The 20612-nt window shown below is 44.7% G+C and overlaps 1 protein-coding gene and 1 pseudogene across 4 annotated transcripts in view; both read right to left on the reverse strand.

The window, feature by feature from the left end:
- ARHGEF3 (Rho guanine nucleotide exchange factor 3) overlaps positions 1-20612 on the reverse strand; it is a 306587-nt gene that overhangs the window by 68267 nt on the left and 217708 nt on the right. Inside the window, exon 1 of one of the 4 annotated variants that reach the window (XM_041761097.1) lies at positions 2733-2960. The exons of the other annotated variants lie outside the window; for them this stretch is intronic. Within the exon in view, the coding sequence (XP_041617031.1) occupies positions 2733-2828 (96 nt within the window). The 5' untranslated portion in view covers positions 2829-2960. Of the gene's footprint in view, positions 1-2732; positions 2961-20612 lie in introns of those variants that run through there. 4 annotated transcript variants of the gene reach the window in all.
- On the reverse strand, positions 3263-6420 carry LOC121494516 (annotated as a pseudogene).

Consider the following 20612-nt stretch of genomic DNA (forward strand, 5'->3'; position numbering starts at 1 on the left):
AAGAAAATAAATTTTAAAAATATATCACTTTTTTTCACTGGAAACTATCACTGAAATTAAGAAAATTACAAAACACTTAAATCTCAAGGAGAACTTGTTATAATTTGCATTTAAGAGAATGTTTATTGTTGCATATTTTTAACTCAAGTGTATGGTATCAAATGCACATTGCCACACACCAGCCCCTTCCCCACAAGTCTTTCCTTAAGTGGCTTTCCCCAGCATGCCGGCTGCAACTACAAGAACCATGCTAGATGGCACTTGACTGTACATTGCTCCTCCCCATAGCAAATTCCGAAGGAACAGCCATTATATGTCTAAAGGGCACAGGTGCTTTATAGAAACTGCCTTTGAAGGTCAAAAAGTACTTTGGATAAGCCAGTCTTTCTCTGTAGAACTACCTTGTTTTGGAAAAAAAAAAATTATCAGTCTTAAAAAATTACTTTTATAGGAATTAATAGTCAATGCCTTATTTATAAACATGTATATAATCATGTTTTTCAAAAGGCCTACCAGGATATGCTGTTCTTTAAACATTTATAAATACTGATGACACCTGCTGGTAGAAAATATATTTTAGTTAATTGTTTATGGAGAAGTAAGGCCTACAAGGGTTGACTGTCTCTTGCACAGATAATGAAACCAGAAAACTACCCCCTAAATTCACTTCAGTTTCTTTTCCCAACCTTGTCTATTGTCATTATCAGGAAATGAAGCTAGGAGATGCACTGGACTGGACATCTCTGCCTCAAGATGTATAGAGCATACATGATACTTCTCTGATTTAAACTGCACACACATACACAAAACACTCAATGGGGATATTTACCATTTCCAAAACTGTTCCTCCCTCATCCTTACTTCCATACCAAGACATCCTTATAAAAGGAAAATAAGTCTCACTTTATAATTTTGATTTTGATCTGCCTGCCATGAAGAAAATTAATATTTGACATTTGGTGGTACATTTCTTTCATTACACTTGTGATATACAGATATATTTCTAAGTATAAGAATAAGAAAAGATCAAGCAGATGAGTTTTACCTAAGCTTTTAGCCAAACTACTCAGAAAACATAGGACTAAGGGATAGCAAGAAAGGACTAGTTAGAGTCCAGAGCTATTCTCACTATTTTTTCCTTTGATCCATTTCAATTTAGTAATTCAACTTGGTTATGCTTTGCTTCTTTCCAAAAGGAGTTTCAGAGGATACTAGCTTCTCTGCTCCCACATGCATTAAATTATGAAGCTCCTACTGAAAAATCATTATATCCATTCCAAGCCTGAACAACCTATGCTGGTGCTATCTTGTCAAAACTTAAGTAAGAGTCCAAACACCAAACACCATTAAATAAGAGTCCAAACACACTTCCACAGCTGCTGAGAACAAAAACTCTTTGTGAAAATATACAACTGAGCTGGAGTGTGGGGTGGGGGTGGGGGTGAGAAGTTAGTTGTGCTCAGCTTACAGAAAGCTGATTACAACTGAAGACTGTTTGGAGTCTTGTCAGCTTGGAGCAGCTCTTGTTAAAAGCAATGAATCTTTGATGCTGTCCTCCCGAACATACGTAATTCAGTGAGCCAAGTGCACACAGCTAAGTAGACCAAAGGGTGGTGGGTGGGTGGAACCCTCAAGACTGCTGCATCAAGGTCGGATGTACATCTGCCTCCAGACTTTCCCCAGTCATGGTTGGACAGAGTGACAATCTCTCAGATACACCCATGAGCAGCAGTGATGATTTGGGTCCTGTGGCTTTCACTATAGCTCGGCCACAGCAAAGCTGTGGTCTAGTGGAAGCAACTATAGTCCCTAAGGCCCTCAAAGACCGAGAAGGATGTTTTCTCACCCAGCTGAACCCAACCTTTAAGGCCAGGGAGCTCTTTACTGGAGATGTAACACACAGAAGTAAAAGGCAAGACCAAACACAAGCCAGGAGGAGGAGGACTCCCTCACATTGCCCTCAAGGCACCAGAAAGCTCTCAGAAAGAGAAGTGTTTCCAGTGTTCCAAGACAGCTTCCCACTGCCCCCAAGGAGTTTAATTCATTTTCAGGATCCATGTGCAAGACACTCAGATTACTCATTTAGCCTCTAGACCCCCAGCTGAATGACTCCACTGGACACAGATGACAAGCAGAGGTGCCAGGTCCTGTCCTGGCTGCCAAACAGCTACAAAGTCAAGCCTGACAGGTGGGATGGCCCCAAAGGCCTCCTCTTGCTCCCCAACCCAGGCAAGAGGAAACCCAAGCTTAAAAGGAAGCTCTTCAGTAGCTCTTCGCTGACTTCTGGGCCTAAGGATACAGTAAAAGAAGGTCCCTCTGCCAGGGCTCGACAGAAGATTGACAGTCTGAGGAGAGCCCTGCAGGATGCAAGAGAGTCCAGGGCAAGGAGGCAGTTGCTCCCCGGCCAAGTGGAAGAGGAGACTCATGATGATCCACAGAGGAGGGGCAGAAGAAAGGAGGTAGAGAGAAAGTGAGACAAGGAGGGAGAAGAGTGTGTGTGAGAGAGAGAAATGGGGAGAGGGGGAGAGAGGATGAGAGGGAAGGGGAGAGGCAGAGGGAAAGAAGGGGAGGAGGAGGGAGAGCGAGCAAGGAGGAGGTGAACGCACTGAACGAGAGATGCAAGCACGGAGAGCCTGACAGAGCGAGGGAGCCGAGAGAGAGATGGAGCGAGACGTAGGGTCAGACAGACGGACGGACGGACGGACCCTGAGCGGTCCCAGTGGAGGTCCTACCTCCAGGTCCTTCGCCGGACTGCTGGACGGGGGTACCTCCAGGCTGCAGTTCGCCCTCTTGACCGTGAGGTAGAAGGGGTAATCCTTGGCCACCATGGTGGCTGCCGGGCCTGCTCTTTGGGATGTCACAGCTGACCCGAGGCGACCACAAAACTCCCAGGCGAAAGGGGGCCCCAGCTCCACGGTGCCGGGCGGCAGCGTCTGCTCGGAGAGTGACAGCCGGCTTCTCGCCCGGCGGGACCGACTCGGCTCTGCGGCTGAAAGGGGGGTGGAGCCTCAGCCGGGCACGCCCACCTGGGGCGGGGCCAGGGGAACCGGGGGTGTGGGCGGAGCGCCGGCTCGGAGAGTGACAGCCGGCTTTCTCGCCCGGCGGGACCGACTCGGCTCTGCGGCTGAAAGAGGGGGTGGAGCCTCAGCCGGGCACGCCCACTTGGGGCGGGGCCGGGGCGGAGCGCCGGCTCGGAGAGTGACAGCCGACTTCTTCCCTGGCGGGACCGACTCGGCTCTCCGGCTGAAAGGGGGGTGGAGCCTCATCCGGGCACGCCCACTTGGGGCGGGGCCGGGGGCGGAGCGCCGGCTCGGAGAGTAACAGCCGACTTCTTCCCTGGCGGGACCGACTCGGCTCTCCGGCTGAAAGAGGGGGTGGAGCCTCGGCCGGGCCCGCCCACCTGGGGCGGGGCCAGGGAGCCGGGGGTGTGGGCGGAGCGCCGGCTCGGAGACTGACAGCTGGCTTCTCGCCCGGCGGGACCGACTCGGCTCTCCGGCTGAAAGGGGGTGGAGCTTCGGCTGGGCCCGCCCACCTGGGCGGGGCGGGGCGCCGGCTCGGCCCCGCCTCGACGCGGCCCCGGAGCGCCCAGGTACCGCCTCGCGGAAACCCCCTTAGCGCCCCATGCGCGAGCCCGCGGTGGGATCCTTCTTCCCGCCGGCGGGAGGCGCGAGGCCGCCCACCCGGTGACTGCCTGGCTGGCACTCGGGGGCTGGAAGAGGCGGCGGGTAGAACCGAGGCTTGGGCGAAGCTGGGCGGCGGGTAGAGGGGGCCCGGCGGAGACGAAGCAAGCCTTTTAAAAGCCCACATTAAGGGGCGCCTGGGTGTCTCAGTGGGGTAGGTCTGCCTTCAGCTCAGGTCATGACCTCAGGGTCTTGGGATGGAGCTCCACGTGGGAGCCCAGCGGGAAGCCTGCTCCTCCCTCCCCTCCCTGCTCTTGCTCTCTCTGTCGCGATATCGGGTTCTCTCTCAAATAAATAAAATCTTAAAAAAAAAGAAAGCCCACATTAAGAAGAGGCGGTATCCTGCCTTGCCTTATTCCCAGCCAGCCTTCCTTCACACATTTGTTTTTTAAAGGAACGTCACTGGAGTACGATCTATAAAGAGTAAGCTGTGCCCATTTAAAGTATAGTTAGTGGAGTGTTGACAAATGTAAACACTTACATAACCACTTTCATAATCAGGAAATATATTTCCACCACTTCCTGACACTTCCTTTGAGCTCCTTCCTCTGCACCCATTTATATATATGAGGAGGCTGGTTAGAGGTAGCCAGCCACTCAGAAGGGCAATCTGACAGGGTCTGTCAAGATGAAGCTGTGCAGTGGGACCAGCCGGCTGTTCCAAGCCTTACTGGAGAAATATATTATAAATGTCCGATAGGGAATTCTAAGATCATTTGCTGCATCCCTGTCTGGGACAGTAAAAAACCAACCCCAAACTGGAAACAACTGTAATGTCTATCAACTGGGAGTGCTTAACTAAATTCTCCTTATAGAACTCCGCTCAAAAAGAAGGAATCTAGGCCTGTGGCATAGAAAGATCTTCAATGTATTAAGTTCAGTTAAAGAATAATTGCAGAGTAAGCACAGTATCATACCATTTGTGTTGAAAACACATCTGCATATACCATGTATTTTCTATAGCAACATGTAGGTAAATGGTTTCACTGGAAACCATCCAGGAGGATACACAGCAAATTTATGAGTCTCCTTGGGGCTAGTCTCCTTGGGGGAGGCAATCAGTGCGAGGGTGTACCCCAGGGATTAAAGGATTAAACGTAGCAAAGGAGACTTTAACTTTATAGCTATTGTTCTTAAAATTTTTACAAGAAAAACATATTTGTATGTTACTGGGTAAGTTAGAAGTTATTTTTTTAAATATTAAAATGATCACTGTCTCAAAAGTTATTTTTGTGAACAGCACTGTTGAACTCCCCTGCCCTCCCCCCACCAAAGTCATGACCACAGCAGGTGGTGGTATGGGGAGATGATGTCTTTTGTTTTGACTTCTTAGGTCTACAGGAGGTTATGGTAATGGAAATATCTAGACCCTGTTTCAGTATTCTCTGCTTCCAGCTAAGGCCAGAGTCCACAGTTTCTACTTTCCAGGCAGGAAACCTCATGATACATAGCTTATTCATCCCAGGTACCAAACCCACACTCTGGCACTAAATTCACCTATTTTCCTATCCAGCTAGTGTGGACAAACTGCCTTCAGAAAAGGTAGAGTCTATTGGCCAGTTTTGCTAGCCTCGTTTTTACCACACATGTAAAGGAGACTCTTGAATTAGTGAGGTCCAGTTGAGACTGAAGAAAGCACCTGAGGTTTTTTTTCCCCCTCAAATATATATCCTGGGGCACACCTGGATGGCTCAGATGGTTAAGCATCTCTCTTTTTTTTTAAGATATATTTTTAAATTTATTTATTCATAAGAGAGAGAGAGAGAGAGAGAGGGAGAGAGAGAGAGAGAGAGGCAGAGGGAGAAGCAGGCTCCATGCAGGGAGCCTGATGTAGGACTCGACCCTGGGTCTCCAGGATCAGGGCCTGGGCCGAAGGCGGTGCTAAACCACTGAGCCACCCGGGCTGCCCAAGCATCTGACTCTTGATTTCAGCTCAGGTCATGATCTCAGGGTCCTGGGATTAAGCCCTGCATGGGACTCTATACTCCGTGGGGAGTCTGCTTGAGGATTCTCTCTCTCCTTTCCCTTTGCCCCTGTCCCCCCTCAAATAAATAAATAAATCTTAAATATGTCGATGCCGATGAAGGTGGCAGACATCTTCAGCCCCTGGGGTGGGATGTCACAGACAGCTGTTTTCATGTTGTTGGGGATTCACTTGATGAAGTAGCTGCTGTTCTTGTTTTGGATGTTCAGCATCTGCTTGTCCACCTCCTTCATGGACATGCAGCCCCGGAATACTGCGGCCACAGTCAGGTAGCGGCCGTGGCGGGGGTCACAGGCAGCCATCATGTTCTTAACATCAGACATCTGCTGGGTGAGTTCGGGCACCGTCAGGGCCCGGGACCACTGGCTTCCTTGGCTGCTCAGTGGGGCGAAGCTGGGGAAGGGGACCATACTGACAGCCAGCTTGCGCAGGTCAGCAATGAACTGGCCAGGAAAGCGCAGGCAGGTGGTGACCCTGCTCATGATGGCTGATACCAGGTGATTGAGGTCCCCATAGGTAGGTGTGGTCAGTTTTAGGGTTCTGAAGTAGATACCACAGAGAGCCTCATTATCAATGCAATAGGTTTCGTCTGTGTTTTCTACCAGCTGGTGGACCGAGAGGGCAGCAGTTATAGGGCTCCACCACTGTGTCCGACGCCATGGGCAAGGGCACCCCACTGAATGTGTTCATAATCCTGTCTGGGTAGTCCTCCCGGATCTTGCTGATGAGGAGGGTCCCCATCCCAGACCCAGTGCCCTCCCACCCAGGGAGTGGGTCAGCTGGAAGCCCTGCAGGCAGTCCATCCACTAAAGCAGTGGGAAGAAGGTGATTGAAGAGGAGATTTGGGGTGAGAGTGATGCCCTTGGACCACTGATGTTTCCTATTTGTATTCCCAACCACAGCTTCATCTTTTTAACCCAAGCTGTGCTGAATGGGAGCTTACACAGATGCTCCTGTAAGCTTGACCAAGCTTGGTGGGGATGTGAAGGGAACCTTATCTCCAAGGGCACCCAACTAAAGCAGCCCTTGATTAATTCTGCAGCCATGGGAGGACCAGGAGAGGCACTGACACACCTCACTCAGGGTTCCCCTGGCTGCTGAGGATATGAGCTGAAGCACCTAGAGCTGCTCCTTATTCCATTTCTCCTGCTCTTCTGGCCCCCATGAGCCCACCGTCTCAACTAGATGACTGGCTAGCAGCAGCCCCTTTGGGGACAGGCTTCAATCCCTGGTTCACTGGGCCTTATCCTTCCGTTGGGAAGTGTACTTCCAGCATTGGGTGAAGAAGAGTGATTCTAGCAAACTATGACTGGTCTTCTCACTGTGGGATCCTCAGGGCCAGGCAGAAAGTCTGACATATCATAAGCCCGGTGTGGTAATAAATAAACCCTTTGGAAAGGAGGACTTTAACCTCACATTTAGGTACTACTGTAGAGCAAAGAATAGTCACATTGGTTGAGGAGAAAGCTGCTATACCTACTTTCATAACATTTTTTTTTGCCCCTCCTCAAAAGACTTGGAACAATAAAAATCATTATTTTTATTTTCATTATTCATGGCCATTTAACATTGCAGCAAACTTCTGTGTTTTGTGCTCTACATGCTAGGCAGAGACAAGACAGAGAGAGATTGTTAGTGACGTGCTTTTTTAAACAGTGCTTAAAAAAAAAAAAAACATTTAAACAGCGCTTAAAAAAAAAAAAAAAAGCCTAAGCCCCAAGATGAGTGTGAAAGAAAAGATGAGAATCTGGAATTCCCTTGGGTACTCTGATGCTTCTAAAGCTTCTCATAGTATGAATGTCTCACCACTATAAATAGGGTTCCGGTGTTTAAAGACATATACTTTTGGTACAATAAGGCCTGTAAGCTGAAGCTGGCAATTTGGGGTATACACATGCCATGTATGTGGTCCTTGAGACATTTAAAGGATTTTAAGAGTATTTTAACCCCCCATGCAATGTCCACCTTGTGCCGACTCCCTCCAGAACCTCCGCTCTGCGTGATGTGCTGCTCCAACATTAGCAGACTCAGGGTTTGGGTGTTCTGTCTGGATTCCAACCAGAGATGTCTGCGACCAAAGGATTGGTCAGGAAGCAGGCTGCTCTACAGGAGGGTTCCCAAGTCCACTCCTGAGGCTGGTGTCACAATTGCGGGAAGCCAGTCCAACTCTGCAATGCTGCCCAGCTGAGTAGGTCCCAGGAGCCCGGCATTTCATCCTGCCTGTGTGTGTGTTTATGAGCTTAGGAACAACACTGCCCTAACAGTCAGTTTCACTCAAAGCAATGGCACAAAGTGCCTTTCAGAACTTGCCTTCAGCACAACCCGTTATAATCCCATAAAACGCTTCATAGCCGGGCAGTGTTCCTTGCTAGCCAGAAGCCTGGAGACTGGAATAAAGAAGCCTGTTCTGCATTTCCAGGAATGGTGCCAAGAGCAGGGCCTGCATTCTCGCCTGGGCGGAGCAGGGCTCATTTGTGCTGCTGGTGGAGTAGTGGGCCTCCACACATAAGCCCACCACTGGTTATAAGCTCCTTTCAGGAGAGCAGACAGCCAGACTTGGCTGGGAGACCATCAATCAACTCCTCAAATCCCACTGCTATGGCAGTGAGTAGAACAGGCCCAGCATGAGGCTAAAACTTCCGAAGTTAAAGTAGTTGTGGCCATCTTCTCAGCCAACAGGATGATGCCTTGTTCTATTACCATTATACTTAACATCAGAGTTAGTGTCTTTTTTTTTCTTAAAGGCTCATTCATTTGTTCATCTATCCATCCATCCGATATGGAAGTGTTTATTACAGAGAGGTGCTCAATTAGCTACATTTCTCCCCTTTCCTCTCTACCTATTCCTGAACCTCTATGCTGGGAAGGTGTGTAATACACATCTGCTCAAGGAATATGGTTGACTTTAAAACGAGCTTTCACCTGTAACCTCGGCAGTGAGGTGTGCATTTGCAGAAGGAGCTCAGGGACAATAGCCAATCCCCTGAAGCCCAGCCTTCGAAACACATGTGCACCCCCATCTGCTCTCTTGGCATCTGGAGCTATCCTTCTACCTGCTAATCTCACACAGTCGTGTAGGTACATGTTGGACACACATGTGTACCAACACCTCTCCCCTCCCCTTCCATTTGGGCAAAATTCCCAGTTAATGACTGAGCTCCCTCTCCTCTCTGTCACTTCAGTCTTGATAGGAGAGGGGAGTCAAAAACCTGAAAAAGTTCTGGCAGTGAATTCTGAGAGATCCGGACTGTGGTTTCCTGCCAGACGGGTAAAATGGCACAAATGAAACACTGATAATATCTAAAATCATACCAGCATTATTACTCTCCCCTTGCCTGGGGTTATGTCCACTGGCTCCAGGCTAGATTTATGAAAATGTATCCCTGGATATTCTAAAGCTGGAAAACTTCATTCTTGCATTCACTTAAAGATCTCACTTTTTGAAACAAGTTTGAAAAACCAGTTAAGTGAGAGAATCTTTTTCTCCCAGGATTGAGCTAATCTTGTGGATTACTAGCTATAATGCAAAAATAATCAAGACTTTATGTTTAAAAAAATGAATATTTGTTTTGCCCTGATGTACCACAGACAGGTATATTCCCTAGTCTCTAGTTCATTACAGCAGTGATTCTCAACTGGGGGCAATTTTGTCCCCCCCAGATCCCCCTCCCCCTGTGACATTTGGGAGTTTCTGGATACATTTTTGATTGTTGCTGGGGGAGGATCCTAGTGGCAACTAGTGGATAGAGGCCCAGGACAGCCCCCCCGCCCCCCCACACAAAGAATTAACAGGTTCAAAATGCCAATAACGCTGCTGTTGAGAAACCCTACATTATATAGAGTAGAACTGAAATATAGCATCAGAGTCAGGATAATTTCTTGGTTTTGACCTCAAGGATATTCTTGCTTCAGACCTTGACCATTGATTGATGTCAAATGTCAGTTTGGGCATAGTGGGGCAAAGAAAAAAAATGCTTCAGTGCCAAGTAGCCTCAGAATTATTGACATGCCTAGAATCTTTCCCTGTTGCCCAAACCTGATCCTTAACAGAGTAATAGATTTCACAAAACACAAAAGGACAAGAGAACAAAAAGTACAGGAATAAAGGGTGGGGGACAGGAAACTTAAACTCTTCAGATATGAAAATGCACTTCAAAAGACCAGTGAAAATGAAAGTTTCAATGAAAGGTAATAATACTTTAAGAAGAAATTGGGAAGGAGGAAGAAATGCCTCAATGCTTGGCTTTCCCAGGAATACCTTTATCAACAGAGTTAATTGTTTGGGGGTTGGAGGGCAGAAATTCAAACTCAGTGATGAAATAAAAACCCCAGAGGGGGGAAAAAAAAAACCCAGAGGATTCGATTTACTGTCTTTTTGATGTATAATATTTCTGGCCACACAGTGGGTATGCTTGGAAACCTGTCTTCACTCAAGGTTTTGCAATAAGAATCCTGACTTTCTCCAATTTGAGCTGATTACTATCAGCAGGCTTGTTTTGCTTACAGAATATAAGCCAGCCTTTAGAACACTTTCCATATACTACTACAAGGTCTTTGAACTTTATGGATAGTCTTCATTTGTTTGAGAGTATTTCATATCTCTTGACGAAGAATTCAGTAAGTTTGTTACACTCCAAAAATATTTAATACCCTCAGACTACAGCTAATGTTATGTTACTGTTACGTAGATTTTCTATACTGACTATTGCATGGAGGGATTGAAATCTAAAATATGTAAATTCTAGCTTTGGATAGAAGCCTTTTCTCTTTCATCAACTACTAACTCAGCAAAGTACCATATTTCATCAAGCCTAAGATGCCAAAGACTGTAATATGTGCTATTATTTTATGTATTACTAAGAAAGGAAAAAATTTGCCAGTTAAATTATAGCATGTGATCAATTATAAGATACAACCCAATTCTAGAAAAATTAAAATGTGGGGGAAATGAGCGTTTCAATGATAGTGGTATTCATATCATCTGGCTGGGATTTGAAAACCTACATATTATAGTAACATGACTTCTGGGAATTTAGGGACAAGTCCAGAGACTACCTGTAGTAAAATCAATTGAGAAGCTTATCAAATCCATACCTCTGGACCCCATTTTGTGTCTGCTGAATTGGAATCTTTGGCAGTGGACTCTAGGAATTTGAATTTTTGATAAACACCTTCAAAGAACATTTGTTTCAGTAGCATGGTGTTGTGAGAATTATCAGCCGGCCCAAAAATGAACCTGCCTGCCTCTCCCATTATAGGAATACTCTGAACCACAGATTCTCAGGCCAAAGGTGCCCAGGGGTAAATAGCCCAATGGTTATAGCACCAAATCCAGGGTGAGCATGGAGAGCTGCTTATTTGCTTATCCAGTACTGAGGAACTATTATATGCTTGATAGCCTGCTCTGTACATATGGGTGCATCAGGGATACAATGAAAAATGTGCAAGTCCACAATCCAAGTAAACTACCAACTAAACCACCCACAGAAGACATGTTCTGGCTCTAAGAACTTGATTTACAATCTGGTATCCAGAGTTTCATTAAAAACACGCTTATCTGCATAGCCAGGGACATGACTGCATTTAAGTTTTTTTTTTTTTTTAATTAGCTGTAATAGTAGAGAATGGGAGGAGGGCAGTTGGCTTGAGATGTTTATTTGAAAAGGATCTGGGGCTGGGGGTTGGAGGGTGAAAAGAGGGGAATGGTGTGTGCAGAGGTCCTTAATTAGAGAATGAGTTCAATGAGCAGAAGCAGACTTGGGGACTCCTGGCAAGTATGTGTCTCACTCATGTGGTAGGAGCAGAAGTAGGCTGGTGTGTGCTAGAGAGCAGCCCATTAGCTAAAAGTGTTCCTTGTGTTGTGGGTGTCTGACAATACTACAGAGGGGACAGAGGGTATAAGTTCACTGGGTGCTTTGGTTAAGTGGGAAGTAAGTTCTGCTATGTTTGAATTTTTTCATCTTGCATCCAAAACCAAGCTCAGCAACTCAGGTCTCACATGCTTATTACTATTCTGACTGAACCAAAAGCCTTGGCAACAGAAGGCTGAGCAAAAGGACAGGCTTCTAGTTCACCAACTTTTATTGCTGCGTGATCGTTTAGTTCTTTGGCATGACAAGAACAACCACCAAATGGCTTCCTGGATAATTCCTCTCATCCAAGGCTGTCCTTGATCCCCAAGCAAGGGGAAACCTTGCTTTGTACCACCCCCAGAACTGAAGACTTCTCTTTCCCCAACACCCACCCAGCTTATAATGACTGATTCCAGGTGCCACCACCACCTGACAGGGAGTTATAAAGGTACAGGGACCATATTTATCTTGCTCACCACAGGGGCTCCAGCTCCTTCTATCATGCAGACACATGGTAGAAGGATAAATATCTGTTAAAATGAACACTGAATCAAAGTGGGGTTAATCAAAGAACATGTCATGAAAGAGGTGAATTCAGAAAAAATTCTTGCAATAAGGAACTCACCTATTTAAAGTTTCTGTGATGGGACCAAGAAATCATATGCAGAATTCTACAGTGGGCTGTTAGAAATTTTTTTGAGAAGTAGGTAGGGTAAACATGTTTCTTGAAGAATCCAAAATGCACCGAAACCACTTCGAGAGACAGTTCCTGCAGTGTAAGGCTATGAGGCGCTCTCGGATATTACTGACAGCTTTCAGTTCCCTCCAGCTTTTTACACAGACCTGGCAATTTACACTAATTCTGGAACCAGGTGAGCTTGCCAGGGACACTGAAACCAGTGGTGAAAGATATCAAACAGTCTGTTTTCAGAGATGCCATGTAACATCTCTTCTATCCTTTTCTTGCACTCCAGAGGCACTTTCTTTTCCTTCTCTAGGGTTTTTTTTTTTTTTAAGATTTTATTTATTTATTCTTTTTTTTAAATTTTTATTTATTTATGATAGTCACAGAGAGAGAGAGAGAGAGAGAGAGAGAGGCAGAGACACAGGCAGAGGGAGAAGCAGGCTCCATGCACCGGGAGCCCGATGTGGGATTCAATCCCGGGTCTCCAGGATCACGCCCTGGGCCAAAGGCAGGCGCCAAACCGTTGCGCCACCCAGGGACCCCTATTTATTTATTCTTGAGGGACACACAGAGGGAGGCAGAGACAAAGGCAGAGGGAGAAGCAGGCGCCCTGTGGGGAGCCTGATGCAAGATTTGATCCCAGGACCCCAGGATTATGACCTGAGCCAAAGGCAAAGGCTCAATGACTGAGTCACCCAGGTGGCCCTCTCTCTAGGTTTTTGATTTTAGGTTTAAACTCCCTATATATATTTTTTTCTTTTCAACTTGCCATGCTCATACCTAGTGTTATTTATATTGAAACTTTGTTCTCTTCAGTTGGGCTCTCATGAGGGGCTGACTTTTAAGGGGAGGGGAGGTTTTAGCCTGGTGTTTCTGCAAGATTAAACATGGGACTAATGTAAAGTTCTCAGGCTGATGTGAAATTACGGACTCATGGACTTTTTAAAATCCAAGGAAGCCGATGGGAGAAGGAAGTTTCTCTGCTGGCTGCTCCATCAAGAGGGGGTGTCGCTCTCTCTGTCTGGGCATCCTCACCTGGAGTCTTACAAGAGATGCTTTTAGAGCTCATTCTAGTTTAGACACAGTACACGGGAAACAAAATGCATCTGTCAGGAAGTGGGAGGAAAGAAGGGAGGAAGGTAAGAGAGAATTAAAATTGTAAAGCCAACATCACGTGGCTTCCTCCTTGAACTTTAATAACCCAACACTGTCTGCAGGCTCAGAGAAACCAAATGCAATGGGTAGGTAGAGGGATTACTCTGGTGCCAGGAAAATGCAATAAGACATAACTTTTACAAGGTAAGCAATGAATAAACGCCCTGCAGGCACAAAACAGCTTTTAACATCTCTGAAGTTGGCAGCCGGGTGCCTGAAACATTGGTCCAGTGCATCCAAAATGTACAACAGATAGGACCACCTTCTTTAAGATCAGGTCGTATTTCAGGGGAAACAATGACTGGATAGGCTATGATCGAGGGAAGGAGGGGAATTTGATAGTACTTTCTTTGCCACAGCAAGACCCATTTCAATGCATGTGAGAGATTTTCCACATGTTGGGTATATTTTCTACAATTTTTTAAAGGGAAAACTTTCTGCAGAGTACCTTGGCTTCTGAAAGAGGTATCTTTCTCTCTGGGTCAGGGAGGGATCTTATTCTGTCCCATGCTGTTATCGAGAAGATCTGAAAACTACAAATCTTCTTTTAGATTCTGCTATTCTAAAATGCGGTTTTGGGGTGTCTTGTTACACTTTACCCCCAGAAGTGTTAAAGGAAGTGCCTGTCACCAACATTCAAAAATAAAAATGAAAATGATGCTTGGCCAGGTTCAAAAACCAAAGAGATCAGCATTTTGCTTCAGTTTCCTGTTCATAAAACTTTATAAAAACAACCCACCCATTAAAGAAAAAAGCCCACAACAATAGCTCATTATTCTTTTCTGAAACGCTTGCTTCATGCCACTCTGAAATTAGGTGCCATCACATTTCCTGAGTTATGGGCTCCAAACACCACATCCCTTTCCTCCCTTCCTTGCCCCCACCCCACCTGGCATCACTCCTAAATTTAGACACTTCAGTTTCTGAACTCAGCAGAGAGAGGCCAGCGCACTCCCTCCTACCTGTCCAGAAGAGGCCAAGCATCTGGACCAGCTGGAAGCAGGAGTAATGGAGCCTTCCAAATTAATTTCCATTCCCTAAGGAAACTTTTTTTTTCAAGATTTTATTTATTTATTCATGAGAGAAAGAGAGAGAGGCAGAGACATAGGTAGAGGGGGAAGCAGGCTCCCTTCAGGGAGCCTGATCCAAAGGGATCCAAAGGGATCATGCCCTGAACCAAAGTCAGATGCTCAACCACTGAACCACCCAGCACCCCCCCCACCCAAAGAAACTTTTAATATGAAAGGTGCAAAGTTACAAAGTGAAGGAAAAAAAGATACCTATAGACTGTTCCAGTAAACTGAAAAATAATTACACATGCATTACCTTGTGTTGTTAATTTTCGAAGAACACAAGATTTCCCTTCTACCCTGGCTCTACAGTACAACTTTATGGAATATTAAACACTTCATCCTTCAGTTTCTGGTAGAACATGGGAAAATACAAGTTTTAGAAAAAGAAGCCTAGATGCAAGTACCAAGTTTTCCACTTGCTAACTATATGACTTTGGACAATTTATTTAACCATACCAAACCTCTGTGTAATCATCTGTAAAATGGGGCTATGAGAATTTCAAAACTTTAACGAGATAAAATATATGAATAGTTTGATGAGATAATACATATGTCAGCATTCTAGGCACAAGGTAAGCACATAATCCATATTGTTATTAACCTTTTGTACTCTCTTTTTCCCTCAGTGAATTAGAAGAGAGAAGAGAAAGGATGGGGGGTGGGCACCTGCGTGGCTCAGTCGGATGAGCATCTGCCTTCAGCTCAGGTCATGGTCTCAGGGTCCTGGGATCGAGCCCTGCATCAGGCTCCCTGCTCAGTAGGAAGTTTGCTTCTCCCCCTCCCTCTACCCATCCCCTTGCTTGTGCTCTCTCTCAAATAAATAAATAAAATCTTTTTTTAAAAAGGAAAAGATGGGATTTAGGGATCTTTTCTACCCTTATTGCTTCCAGAGGGGTTAATAATTCTTTAAATCCATGATTTCAAATATCGATTTAACCATTGTGCATATATAAAAGCAGTGGCACAGGGAAAAGTGAACTGATCTAAATCGGAAAATGTGGGGTCCAATCCTTGTGCTACCTCTAAATCTGTTGTGTGACCTTGGACAAGTCAACTAAACTCACTACAGCCCAGTTCTTGAACTATAAAATAAGGTGATTTAAACACAGATGCTTACCTTCTGTCATTCTATAAAACAACAAAGACTGAAGTGTCCATGAAGTACTGCCTTAGTTTTATGTTTATTTCAGGAAAAAAAATAAAACTGATATCATCACCAACTGACGAAAGCATCCTTATCTAAAATCATCATGTTTGCTGTAGGCAGCCCACATTTTGGGTTAGTCAGTATGGTAATGTTTTATAAGGGCTCATCAGAAAATTCAGCTTGATGTCTTCATTTGCCAGGGAATGCAATGAGGATAAAGATTCCTTTAATATCAAATGGTCAAGAAAGCAAGATCTAAACAGAGGTAGGGCAAACTACAAGCAAAAACAAAAACAAAAACAAAAACAAAACATTGAGAAGGAAATGCAGCTACATTATAAATGGGATGAAATAGGCCTGAAATATATCACTGTTACTTAAAAATAGGTACTGGGCCACATGGTGCCTATGTTATCTGTATGACAACTTTTGGTTCCTACTGTGTCCTCTTCCTACAGGCCTGTTATAACTAGGAGAGCTGTCTGTTCCTTCAGTGACCAAGTCTTGCTGCCTCATGGATTTTCCCCAGTCATAACTTCCTTTCTGCCCTTCGGGTAGGCTGCTTATGTCCGAGTGGAAGGACCGCCACCAGTTCTGTTCTGGATGCAACACACAGAACAATGCTGCTGCGGTGCCAAGCAGCATCAGGGGCTTCAGGGATGAGGGCTCTGTGTGCCCAAGGCTAAGCTTCTGATGCAAAATATTGACACTGATGTCACACGTTTATAAAAATCAAAACTAAAGTGAAAGATACACTGCTGCAGCTTCTAAACAGTTCCCTATAAATAAATGGAACTAGATTTACTGAACAAATTCTGAGCTTCATTATTCTTTGACATCTGTGTCTCCCACTTGACTGTAAGTTCCATAAGGGCAAAAATCATGACTTTTTTTGTCCAGGGTTCTAGCCCCAGTGCTGAAAGATGCCTGGTAAGTTCCAGGAACTCAACAAATAATGACCTTAGCTAATGCTCACTGAGAGTTTGCTCTCTGCCAGGCACTGTGCTTTGTTGTTGTTGTTGTTGTTGTTTTTTTTTTCCAGGCACTGTGCTTTGACTTTACATGATGTATCTCAAGTGATCCTCACAACAATCCAATCAGGTGGGTCCTTCTATAAAGGGAGAAACTGAGGTACAGGGAATTCAACTTGCCCAAAGTCACAGAGCTGGTAAATGGTAGAGCTAGGGGGCACCTGGGTGGCTCTGTGGTTGAGTGTCTGCCTTCGGCTCAGGTCACAATCTCAGGGTCCTGGGATCCAGTTCCACATCAAGCTCCCCATGGGAAGCCTGCACCTCCCTCTGCCTCTGCCTTTCTCTCTGTCTCTCTCATGAATAAATAGATAAAAATTGAAAAAAAAAACACCCAAAAACAAAAGGCAAAGATACAAAAAAAAAGTATTTCAAATGCAAGTATTTTGCTTCCAGACCCTTTAGTTCCAATCATGAAATGGAACATTAATTATTTTCAGGCCATCCGTAACTTAGCAGGTGTCCTGATACCAGAGACTATGATGCTAAGGGTCAAGGATTCAAGCCTATATGATATGATTGAAAGAACATCAAACAAGAGTCCTGACAGTTCAGATCTGAACCCTGGACTCCTACACCAACTTCGGTCAGGTCCTATGACTTCTTTGGTCACCAGTCTCTCCTGCTGGTCAAAAAAGGGTTGGATGGCCACTCAGGTTCCTGACAGTTGTAAATCTCAAGTGTTAGAGTCACCCCAGACATAATCTCACATCCAGACAACTGCAGGTCACACAAGTATATTCCTCCATCTTCTAGTCTTTAACAATCTTCAACAATCAGACAAGTTACTCACTCTCTCAGAGCCTCAGTGCTCTCATCTGCAATTAGGATATAATAGCACCAACTTCAAAGGGTGGAGGTAAAGATTAGAGAGAAGCCAGGTAAGAGGCTAACACATAGTAGTAATTTTATAAACAGTAGCTAAGTTTATTATGGTCCCAAGAGAGCTGGGAAGTAAGTCTGGAGGAGAAAAGAATCTCCTTAAAGCCCAGGAACCAACCAACTGATTGAAAAGACAGCACTAAAACAAAGTTGTTTAAATAATTTCTAAAAGTAGAGTACATGTTTGCTACATACCCAGATCAAAAATTCCTTATTGGATTCTCTTTCCAAAAAATGGAATAACACAGATAGATGTGAATTAACTTCAGGTGGAACAAAAAGGAATCACTGTGATCTGGGGAGTTTGCATGTTAGTGAAACACTAGAAAATTTGCTTTATGCCAATCCTGCAGCAAGCATGTGACATGTAATATCTTACTTAGTCCTCATAACCTGCTGAAAAGGGTACTTTCTCTGTTTTATGATGGGGGTACAGAGGGTCAGAAAGGCTAAGTAACTTGCTCAAGGTCACACAATTACTAAATATTACCTCCAGAGCTTATTCTGCTCAAGACACTAATGGTCTTTTTTTTTTTTAAGATTTTATTTATTTATTTGAGATAGAGAGAGTGAGTGTGAGAGAGAGCATGAGCAGGGCAAGGGGCAGAGGGAGAGGGAACAGACTCCCCTCTGACCAGGCAGCCCAACTCAGGGATTGTTCTCAGGACCCTGGGATCATGACCAGAGCTGAAGGCAGATGCTTATCCAACTGAGTCACCCAGGTGCTCTGACACTAATGGTCTTAACCACGCAGCTGCACCCTTCCTCAAAGATGAAATGTCATTGGCCTTGGTATGTCCCAAAGCCATAGAGCAGCAATTCTTGTCCACAACATGGGTGGGTGGCTTTAGAGGTAGCACATTTGTGTGGGCTCAAGCAGCCTGGGGTTTCAGTCCCTATTTACCCACAGACTCCCAGCAGAGCTATTATTTAATTTTCCTGGATCTTGTTCCCATCAAACTGAATGTACTAGATTGGGGTTTTCCAATCCAAGACTTGTGGAACATTAGCCACTTCAGTTTTATATGTGGAAGGTTAGGGACAAAAGAGCTAAGATGTGAGTGGTCCTCTGTCTGATTTCCTGGTTGGGGGAAGAAGTGGAACACATTGTTAGCAAACCCATAACTGAGTGACTCCTCAATTCCCTTTAATCTTGAAGATAATGAAATTCTACTGAATGTTACGTGATAAGGAAAGAGAAAGGGGAAGAGAGGGACTTACAGGAATCATGGGGGGTGGGATGGCAGGGGTTCATTCGAAACTGTGTTTGTGTAGCAGCCACAATGAACATATTTAGCTTGTAAACTTACTCAGGGTGCTTTGGGGTGGGGGCTGGTGGAGGTAATGGGGAGGGAAGCTATATCCGTCCTCTTGAAATGACCACTGTTGCACACATCTAGCACTCAGTAGATGCTGGTAGAATTGAATTCACAGGAAAACAGACTTGGACCAAATTGGTAGAGGTTGAGCTGCTGCAGACAAATGAATATGTCAAAAAATGCTAACAATTTCTTTCCGTTGTTCCCAGCCACCCACTCTATCATAGGCCATTTTCCATCTCAAGATGAATTCTTGTCCATGTGAACAAGCACACCTCTTCCTGCGAGATACCGCAGGTAAGCCTTCCCTCTGCCTCTATCCTACGTGTTTGGAACCTGAACAAAGGTGAGCTGTCTGGGAGCTAAAGAATTCTTGTTTTCATTTGTACTCTTTCTTGCCCGGGGCAGTGACAAATATTGTTTTATAAGTTTCCAGTTTGGCTTTAGAGCTCAAAGGATAAAGCGCCTCAACAAGAAAGAGAGGAAAGAAGGTAAGAGAATTAAAAAATTTAAGATATACACACATATAAAATATATATTATATAATAAATCATATATATAATTCAACTAGTTGGATATATATAAATATATAAATTTTATTCAAGTGGCAGAGTCTTTTTTCCCCAGGAAAGGTGACAGTCAAACCTGTTGGAGTCTCCCACTGGAGATACCAGAAGGACCAATAACCTCGAGGAGTTCCTTTTGTAGTTTTATTCTAAAAACAAGATTTCAGAGTAAGCTCAGGTCTTCTGATTCCCAGCTGATGTTCCTTCCATGAAGTCAGGTTGCCTCATAAGCTATGTTCCTGTGCCACAAAAAAGGCTGGCACATACTAGCTGCTCCATAAATATTTGTTGAATAAAGAACAAAGGACAGAAAAAGTCTCAGAAGACAAGTAGGGAAGGCTGTCAACATGTGTGGATGGATTGGCCAACACTGAGAAAGTCTTGTGCATCTTTTTTTTTTCTTGTTTTGTTTTTGTTTTGTTTTGTTTTGTTTTCTTGTGCGTCTTTGAACTTGAGTCCAGAATAGCCCCTCTCTTATCTTTCTCTGTCTTTCAAACATCACCAGTTGTGAAAATCCTGGACCAATGTTTTCTTCTCAGAAGCCTTCCCAGATCAACCCAGTCCATAGGAGATGGTTCCTTTTTTGGATTTCTAACAACTGTTACTACTACCGCTCAGTAACCATGTTCTGTCAGGTGGCAACTTCTGAAATTACTTAACAGACCACAGCCATGGTTTCTGATTATCTTCCCACCTAGAGTGGAGGGTAGGGCCCATTCACACTTACCTCTGCATCTGTTTTTAGGACACTGGCACAAAGAAACAATGACTTCCAGAGCAATGACTGATTACACTGGAGTATTCTAAAGCTAATATAATCATCTATTCCTTTAATAAACTTCTTCCAACTAGTTGAATGGTCAACAGAATTCTTTGTGCAGTTCTCCCACTGCCAGGGGAGGCCAGTAAAAATTGCATAAGACTCTACTCAGGGAAAGACTGTCAGAGGGCATTGTCTCCTCAAAATACCACGTTAAAATTAAGGATGGTGCCTATCAAATCTCTAGATTCACCTACCAGTTTACTTAAAACAGGAGAGAAAGAAAAGTTAAGCCGCACCATGACAAAGCAATCACTGAAACAAGGATAGAAAACATTCCACAAGATCAATGACCTGGTTTCTCCAACAAATCAATAGCATGGGGGAAAAACACAGAGAGGGGGAAGTTTTACAGAGTAAGAGCCATAAAAAACAAGTGAACCATGTTGGGATCCTGATTCAAATGGGATCTCTTTGATCA

This window comes from Vulpes lagopus, chromosome 7 (genome assembly GCF_018345385.1).
Source record: "Vulpes lagopus strain Blue_001 chromosome 7, ASM1834538v1, whole genome shotgun sequence".
In the NCBI taxonomy this organism is placed as follows: domain Eukaryota; kingdom Metazoa; phylum Chordata; class Mammalia; order Carnivora; family Canidae; genus Vulpes; species Vulpes lagopus.